We start from the raw sequence: 9,255 nt of genomic DNA, 5'->3' as shown, positions 1-9,255 counted from the left end.
AAACTCAAAAACTGTCTTCAGCAACCTAGGTGGAATGCAGACCAACCTCACCGCCGTCAATTAGGTCGCACCGCCAACCACGTTGAATCCCAACGAAAGTGTTGATTCCAATGATTCAATTCCAAATCATATATACATTACAGTACATACATGTATGACATATATGCGATGTTGATTCCAAGAAAACATTACGTATTCATAGCAGTACACATATACAATTGATTTTGATTTCAACAACATACAAATCAATTTTGTTTCGTATGAACAGTACAAACACTTGAAACATATATATGTTGGATGGCTTTGAACAATGCGTACAGATTGCAATACAATTGATTCCAAAACACAAACATAAATCAATTTATACATATATTCAATACATACGCAATTTTGATTCCATCATCAGCGAACACAAATCACACGGCAGTGATAATACCTTATAATTAAAAATCCCCAAATATCATGAACCCTAATTTTAGTGATTAATCAATTTACAAGCAGGTTCTGATACCAAATGTTAAATAATCCTTTATGCGCTATAACTTAAATGCGGAAGCACAATTAACAATGATAGCATGTAAATCAAATCAATCAACTAAACAATGTTCATGATCATGGACTTTTAATTAAATAGGAAAGATAGAACTTACTTGGTTGCATTGAAGATGTAATCTTTAAATTGAATGAATCAAGAATATAATTATTTCCTAACATCCTAATCCTAGTTGAAATTCCTATTCTCCTATGCCTTTCAACCCTTTCTATTTATTTTTATACCATCTATTTTTCTAGTTGCTTTTATTATTTCATTATCCAAAAACCATTTTGCTTGGGCTAGATTTCTACTAGAAGAGATATTACTTTGTGCTTGAGAGGTAAATTGCTCAATTCCTATTGCCATTCATTGAGAACGATATTCGTTGTGAGGATACCATCTCATACAATCTCACCCACAAAAACTACTTCCATTATCACCGACAAATTGCCCGCACTAAAATTCTTTTTCCCATTCCTAATGTTTAAATCCATGAACCAATCACACCCTAAGGGGGGTGTATTCAATCATGACTTTTGTAGAGTTTTAAAGACTTTTAAAATGATAGATTTTAATAAACTTTGATTGACTTTCATAGAGTCGTTCAAAACTTTTTAAAACTTTATAAGACTCTATAAAAGTCTATATAAAAAACATTCATAGACTTTTATCAACTTTTTATTTTAAAAAGTCTACAAAAGTCATTGAAATTCTAAATTGAATACATCCTTACAAACTTTCAAATAATAAAAATCAAAATATATAAGTATTTATATGAATATTATGAAACATATACTAAAATTTGACGATGAAAAATTTGCTTTGTTCATGTATTTAAGGAGAATTAGAGAAAGTTAGGGATAAAAAATTCATAGAAAAAAAAACCAATATAAACAAGCAATAATGAAGTAAAAATAATATTATTTCGAATTTTTAGATGAAGATTCTAAAGTTTATGAGAGAGAGAAAAATTGGTAGAGTTTACGTATGAGGAAAATATAGGATAATGAAGAAAAAAATAATTTTATTGAATTTAGATAGGTTTATAGAGTTTAAATAGGGAGAAAAAAATAAAGTTTAAATAGAGAGAGAAAACATTCAAAGTTGTTAGAAAGAAAATTTGAAATCTTGGGGTTGATGGTTGGATTTCAACTATTTATATTTGAGAAGGAAAAGTCTACAAAAGTCTTAAAATTAAAAAGTCTACAAAAGTTCATAACTTTTTGAATACCACATGACTTTTAAAAACTCTTTAAAAGTCTTAATCGAATACCACCCGACTTTTAAAGACTCTTTAACAATCTTGATTGAATACCGCCTGACTTTTAAAGACTCCCTAAAAGTTTGAATTGAATACCTCCAAACTTTTAAAGTTCATAAAAGTCTTTAAAACTCTATAAAAGTCATGATTGAATACACCCTCCTAAGTTTTCCCAATTTATGGATTTGAAAAACTATGCAAATTTGAAGAGAATTAGAAAATACAATTGAGAAGTAAAATACGATATTGTTTTTAGTATTAAACAATTAATATAACCTTAATTTGCATACCTAAAAATTATTGATCATAATTGTATGCTGTATGTTTCTTAAACAACTGAGATAAAATATTTTCAATATTTTAAACCAAAAAAATATTCAATGCAGAAAATATGTGGTCATTCACGCATCGAATATCAGGGGTTGACAATCAATTATTGCAAATAAAGAAAATAATAGAAATGCAAATTAAATAAGAAGGTAGGTCCATCTTCATCATTAAGTTGTTGGTGAGACCACATTCAATAATGGAATAAATTTTATTTTATTATTTTCCATTTCAAGTTTTCTAGAAAGTTATTTAGTTTAAAGTTTGAATTTAGGTTGTGTTTGTAAATTCGGAAAATGATTTCTGAAATTCATTTTTTGAGTTTTTAGTGTTTGGATGTACATGGAAAATTCAGTCAACGAAAACCATTTTTCATTGACTGAAGAAAATAAGGTCATTTTGGCGAAAAATGACTTCCGCAAAAATTTGGCGATTCCGCCAAACACACAACAAAGTTTTCGGCGAAAACCAGTAATTTTTTTTTTAAAAATAATAAATAAAATTATATTTAATATTGTTATAAATATTTTATATTCTAAATAAAATAATTAAAATATTAAATTATAAAATTCTACTGATTTTCTAAAAAAAAAACCAAACACACCAAGATAATTTTCTAGAATACAACCAAACACCGAAAATGAAAATATTTTCTGAAAAATTATTAATTTTCCATAAAACATTTTCCTGCTTTCCAAACCCTTAACAGAATTTGCACCAATTCGAAATGCATTATTCTGATAGGTTGCATACTTGCATAACCATGTCGTATTAGTTAATTTCGTGAACTAAGATCCACTATATTTATTGTGTATCCTGATATAGATTATTATCTGTAATTAATATATTATTTTCTTAGTTTAACATTATTGTAACTTCATATCATAGTATAATAATTGTACGTAAATAAACTTATGATGCATAATATATTAATTGCAGGTACACACAACTTGCCCAGTCATCTTTGGTTTTGAAAAAGCTCTCGACCGTTGCCTTATTTTGGTAAGTCTGGGAGCGATCCACCTTTCCCGCGATTTCCTTTCGCATGCAGCTTTCGGCGGATCCACCGCCGGCGTCCGGCGCCCCGCCTGATGGCGAACCAACAAGGAACTTCAAAAGGTTTAGGGCAACTAAGAGATCCTTTGCCGATGCGGTAACGGAGGTAGCCAGAACCGGTGATGATATGATGATGGAAGCTGACAAAGAGGATTGGCTGAGTGAAGAGGTACTGGCTGCTTTGGATGAAGAAGTCGTTCCTCCGACGAATCCGTTGGGCCTTCCGGTGGTCACGTTCTCTAAGGAACTTCGCAAAGAGATTGTTCAGCCATGGAGAAATGCTCTAACGCTAAAATTCCTGGGTAAGCGCATCACTTTCAATGTTCTGCTGAATCGCCTCTCCAAACTGTGGAATACAGAGGGTAGGTTCCAGTTGATTGATCTGGGTTTCAATTGGTACGTAGTCCGGTTCGATCGGCCGAAGGATTGCTTGAATGTCCTCGTCGATGGTCCTTACAAGGTTCTCAATCATTATGTCGTGCCACAGCGTTGGACGCCAAGGTTCAAGCCGGCGAAGGCGACTATCGAGAAAATGACGGTATGGGTTAGGTTGCCGGAGCTTCCGGTGGAACTCTTTCGTGATGATACTATCCGACAGATATTGAAGCAAGTTGGAACCCCGATCAAACTGGATAAATCGACTTCTGGAATGGAGAAGGGGCGCTTTGCTCGCGCCGCTGTGGAGATTGACCTCAAGAAGCCCCTTGCGTCGTTGATAATTGTCGGGGATTGGATCCAGTAGGTTGAGTTCGAGGGGTTGCATACCATTTGTTTTGATTGTGATGAGGTAGGACACAAATCCAATTCCTGCCCTAAAAATTCTCCGGCGACCGCAGTTCAGACGGAACAGCAGGACCAACATATTGACGTTTCCATGGAACAAACTGAGATTCCGGTCACCACCCCTAATCAACCTTTTCTAGAACCAAAGAGGTATGGGCAGTGGATGATAGTTCAGGATAGACGTAGTAACCATGGGAAACAGGGGAAGAAGCCACCGCCCAAAGAGTCAAAGAAAGACTTCGTGGCGAAGAAAAATGATAAAGAGAATCCGCAGGCACAATCAACGCGATCGGCGCAGAAAGATAAAGGGAAATCTCCGGACCAATCTTCGAACATGTTTGCTGCCCTCCAGGAATCGCCGGAGATGCCCAGTTCAGTGGAGGTTAGCCCTTCGGCGGTCTTGGATGCGCAGGGAGACACACAACCGCCCTCCGATTCTACAGGTAAAGCTACATACGACCTCTTTTGTATCTAACCATCTTTCAAGTGATCTCGCCATGCAGGGAGGTTCCAGCGTGGGAATTTTGTCTTGTATTACTGGGAAAGCCTCCGCTTCTAGACCTAAGAAGGGCAATATGAGGAAGAACCAGAGGACCGCTTCTACTCCCAGATTTAAACATGGAGATAACTACACTGTTTCGGCCAGCCTTCCCGGAAATGAGACCGGCACTTTCATTTTTGGCCACCAAAATCATAGTAGTGTCCAATCTATGGACCTGAATTGCGCACCGGAAGAAAGCGGTAATCTTGTTTCTTCCACTACTGTCTCTTCTCCATGATTTTTATTGCTTGGAACTGCAGGGGTGTGAAAAGTGGTGGTACTAGGCGGCATGCTAGAGAGCTCCTGAAAAGGCCAGATGTTAGTGCTCTTTGTTATTTGGAGACAAAGTCCAAAGTGGCGGACTGCTTACTTAGAATGGCTGACAAGCTTGGTTTTGGTTCATCCTTTATGGTGGACCCTCTTGGTTTTGCGGGTGGCTTACTTTTAATTTGGAACAAAGACCGTGTCCCGCTGTCGGTAGTTGGGCACAATTCCCAATCCATTCATACCTTGATTCCTCAACACAATGGTAAGAATTTTCGCATTTCCTTTGCTTATGTTAGGCCCAATCGTAGGGCGAAAGATTTGTTTTGGCAGGGCTACAGGGATTACTCTACTACCTTTCAGGACCCTTGGGTCGTCCTCGGTGATTTTAATGATATCTCTGGTCAATCTGACTAGTGGGGTGTTGGGGAGATCATTCCTAGTTCTGTTGACAGATTTCTGGAGGGGATGAATGACTGTAGGCTCATGGACCTTGGTACCTCTGGGTCGAAATACTCTTGGTTCAGGAAAGTGGGTGGCAGGGTCACTCTCAGAAGGAAGCTAGATCGTGTGCTTTGGAACATGGAAGCTTAGCTTTTCTTCCCAGAGGGCAAAGGGCATATCTTGCCTTGTACACGTTCAGACCATCATCCTATTCAGTTCTTGAGTGAGGCGGCCACACCCCCTCCCAGAAATGAGAGACCTTTCAGGTTTGAGGCGGCGTGGCTTTTGAGAGATGATTACTGGGACACATGGAAACAAGCCTGGGATCCTTTAGGGGATAACATTTCCGGAGCCATTGACCGGGTGGGTAAGTTGTCCAAAGATTGGAATCTCAAAACTTTCGGGAACATCTTTCACAGGAAGAAAATGATTCTTGCTAGGATCGCGGGGATACAAGCCTCGCCCAATTATGGATCGAACAGGACCCTGATGAACCTCGAAATTAGGCTCGTGGATGAGCTCAATAATATTCTTAAACAAGAAGAGGTGTTCTGGTATCAAAAATCACGGAAAGATTGGATCCAGGATGGCGACAAGAACACCACGTTCTATCACAAGGCGACGTTGATTAGAAGAAACCGTTCGAGAATCACCATGCTTAAAATCGACGGTGAGTGGATTTCCAACCCCCAAATTATTAAGGACCATATTGCTAACTACTTTAAATGTCTTTTTGGCAGGGCTCTGGACGGTTCTATTGAGACCCCCACACTTATGTGTGGGCGCAGCATGAGTAACAGACAATCCCAATACTTGAACCGCTATGCCTCTCTGGATGAGGTTCGCCACGCAGTTTTTGGCATGAAACAGTTTGGGAGCCCGAGACCCGATGGAATCCAAGCAGCTTTCTACCAACAGTATTGGGATACCGTTGGTATTCCTGTTACGGACTTCGTGAATTCTTGTCTCTCTTCAGGTACCATCCCAGTCGGGATGCTGGAAGCTTACATGACCCTGATTCCCAAAAAGGACAACCCGGAGAATGCGGGGGACTTTAGACCAATCACCCTTCTGAATGTGATTTTCAAGATCGTCTCTAAAGTCCTCGTCAACCGATTCAGACCTATTATGAAGAAACTGGTAGGTCCCTTTCAAAACAGCTTTTTGCCAGGAAGATCCACGATGGATAACATTGTTTTGGCTCAAGAGGTGATCCATAATCTCAATAAATCCAAGGGTAAAAAAGGTTTCATGGTTCTCAAGCTTGACATCCATAAGGCCTACGACAGCCTCGATTGGGGGTTCCTGGAATCGGTCCTTACCAATCTTAACCTTCCTGCTCGGTTGGTTTCTTTGATCTTGTTCTCTCTCAAAGAGAGCACCATCTCGGTCAACTGGAACGGAGGTAAGCTTCCTCCTTTTGGGGTGGGGAGAGGGGTCAGACAAGGTGACCCCTTGGCTCCCTATTTGTTTATTCTTGCTATGGAGACCCTCTCTTGGGCTATTCAGAATGAAGTCAACAAAGGTCACTGGATTCCTTATAAGGTGGCCCGTGGGGGGACCAACATCTCCCACCTTTTCTTCGCGGATGACCTCATTCTATTTGGGGAAGCTTCTGAACATCAACTCAAGATCATCTTATCGGTAGTGGACAAATTTACCCGCCAATCAGGTTTGTCTATCAGTCTGAATAAATCTATTATTTATTGTTCCCCTAACACCAGTGACAGGTTGAAACGGCGTCTCGGAGAAATTGCAGGGATCCCGATCTCCGACAACATGGGAAAATACTTGGGCATTCCCATTCACCAGAAGAGAGTTACAAACGGCACTTTTGATTATATCCTTGATCAAATGAGGAAGAGGCTTTCAGGCTGGAAAAGTGACTCCCTTAGCCTTGCGGGGCGCAGGATCCTGACGCAGTCGGCCCTAGCTACCATTCCGATTTATACGATGCAAGCCCTATCTCTCCCGAAAGGCACGTGTAACAGCATCGATAAGATTTGTAGAGATTTTCTTTGGGGGGATACTCCAGAAAAAAAAAAAAAAAGTCCATTTGGTCAACTGGGACGAAGTGTGCCAACCCCGGGATACGGGAGGTCTAGGCCTTCGTAAAGCTAGCCACTTTAATGAAGCTCTTTTGGCCAAACTTGCTTGGCAAATGTGTGGTAATTCTGACAAGTTGTGGATAAGCATTATGAGAGAGAAATATGTGAAGCATGGAGACTTCTTTTCTGCTCCAGTCCCTGGGCACGCTTCATGGGCATGGAAAAGCATCATTAAAGGGAGAAAAATTGTCGTCTCCAACGCAGCTTGGAAAGTTGGGAACGGCAACTCGATCAACATGTGGACAGACTGGTGGGTAGGGGCGAGACCTCTCAGGTTCGAGTAGAGCGTGGAAATCCCGGAGGGCCTCGAATCTTGCAAAGTCAATGACTTCATTCTTCATAATAGGTCTTGGGATGTACCTAAACTTCAGGAAATTCTCCCAGAGACTCTGATCAACACCATTCGAGCGGTTCCAATTCCTTTTGATGGCACGACCAAAGACGCTATTGGATGGGCAGGAAGCGATTCAGGTAAATTCTCTACGAAATCTGCTTACTCTTGTCTTGCAGGTACCGATGAGATCAATAAGGATTGGATGTGGCTCTGGAAGCTAAAGTGCTGGGAAAAAATCAAAGTGTTCATATGGCTTATCCTTAAAGGCCGGTTGCTGACCAACGCGGAGCGATTTAGGAGGCATCTAGCGGACTCGGGTAGATGTCCGTGCTGCGACCTGGAAGAGGAGTCGCTCAAGCATCTGTTCTGGGATTGCAGCGCCATTCAGACGACTTGGCACCTTACCGACACACCAACCTGCTTCGGGTTCCCGGTGCACTGGTCGATCGAACACTGGATCGAAACAAACTGCTCTATTAAACAGGATCACTCTTGGCCTTCCCGCTTTGCTTTCACTCTGTGGTCCAGATGGAAGAACAGGAACGCTTGGACTTTCCAGAATCAGAAAGTTACTCCTTTGGCTTCGGTCCTCTGGGTGAACGATCGTGTGAAGGAGCTGGCTACTGTGACGACACCTGGAACGGTGAAACATGCAAGCGCGGACTGGGTTCAGTGGTTTCCTCCGAGACAAGGGTGGTACAAGCTCAACACAGACGGAGACGTTAAAGGTAACTCGGGTCTTGCTTCGGCCGGCGGTTTAGTCCGGGATGACAGGGGGACCTTGGTTTGGGGTTTCACTGCGAAGATTGGGATAACGGATAGCTTCGCGGCAGAACTGTGGGGCCTAAGGGAGGGTCTACGGCTTTGCCTCAAGAGGGGGGTTCGTCAGGTTATGGTCGAAATGGACTCTAAATCCATTATAGACCTGTTGCATAAGGATGCACAGTTGGAAGACACTGGGTGTACGTTACTCTTCGACTGCATGGCGATGATCCCAAAGTTTGAGGGGATTCGGTTCAAGCACATCTTCAGGGAAGGCAATACTTGCGCGGATTTCTTGGCCAATCTGGCACAAGGGAAAGACTGGGGAACGTGGGTTTTCACGGAAGCAATGGATGGCTTGGTCCCCCTCCTAGTTCGCGACAAGGGAGGGTTTTCCACTCGCAGAGTTAGATAGTTGAGGCTCAGCCTCTCTTTCCTCACCAAAAAAAAAATATTAATTGCAGGTACATAATGTAAATGGATTAGGATCCATAATGCGTATGATAAACACTGACCACAAAATAACAATTGTTAATTTTGTGGGATGACTCGTGGGTTGGTGTATGATTTTATTTTTTTATTTTTTTATTTTTTTGTGCTGATATATTTTTGGGTTAGTTTTTCATTTTTGCATTCCGATTTCAATTATTTAATTTTATTGGATGCAAAAATGCATATTTTATCTTTATAGATTAAAATTTATTCATCATTTCAAAATTTTTTTTAAATACTATTCTCATCAATACTTCATTTTGGAAGCTACTCAAAATTTTTACCCACAGATTAGCAATGCAAACTAGTTCATATTTATTAGGAATATATATACAAGTGTAATTTAGA

At 40.4% G+C, this 9,255-nt stretch overlaps 2 protein-coding genes across 2 annotated transcripts; both read left to right on the top strand.

The window, feature by feature from the left end:
- The first annotated feature begins 3,168 nt into the window (after nt 1-3,168).
- LOC109158584 lies at nt 3,169-3,921 on the top strand. The gene has a single exon (XM_019306471.1). It carries the CDS (start codon nt 3,169-3,171, stop codon nt 3,919-3,921), a length of 753 nt encoding a protein of 250 aa, XP_019162016.1.
- An 816-nt stretch (nt 3,922-4,737) lies between these two features.
- On the top strand, nt 4,738-8,830 carry LOC109158583. The gene is made up of 5 exons (XM_019306470.1): nt 4,738-4,980; nt 5,185-5,263; nt 5,375-7,189; nt 7,455-7,569; nt 7,666-8,830. Exons 1-5 carry the CDS (start codon nt 4,738-4,740, stop codon nt 8,828-8,830), a joined length of 3,417 nt encoding a protein of 1,138 aa, XP_019162015.1.
- The last annotated feature ends 425 nt before the right edge of the window (nt 8,831-9,255 follow it).

Source organism: Ipomoea nil, unplaced genomic scaffold (genome assembly GCF_001879475.1).
Source record: "Ipomoea nil cultivar Tokyo-kokei standard unplaced genomic scaffold, Asagao_1.1 scaffold2823, whole genome shotgun sequence".
Taxonomy (NCBI): Eukaryota; Viridiplantae; Streptophyta; class Magnoliopsida; order Solanales; family Convolvulaceae; genus Ipomoea; species Ipomoea nil.
This window is presented reverse-complemented; position numbering and strand designations above follow the sequence as displayed.

Coding starts and splice junctions, on each gene's coding strand:
- LOC109158584 (XM_019306471.1), top strand. CDS start 3,169: ATGCAGCTTTCGGCGGATCCACCGCCGGCGTCCGGCGCCCCGCCTGAT.
- LOC109158583 (XM_019306470.1), top strand. CDS start 4,738: ATGATTTTTATTGCTTGGAACTGCAGGGGTGTGAAAAGTGGTGGTACT. Junction 5,264..5,374: donor CTGTAGGCTCATGGACCTTG/GTACCTCTGGGT, acceptor TTTTCTTCCCAG/AGGGCAAAGGGCATATCTTG. Junction 7,190..7,454: donor AGCCCTATCTCTCCCGAAAG/GCACGTGTAACA, acceptor TTTCTGCTCCAG/TCCCTGGGCACGCTTCATGG.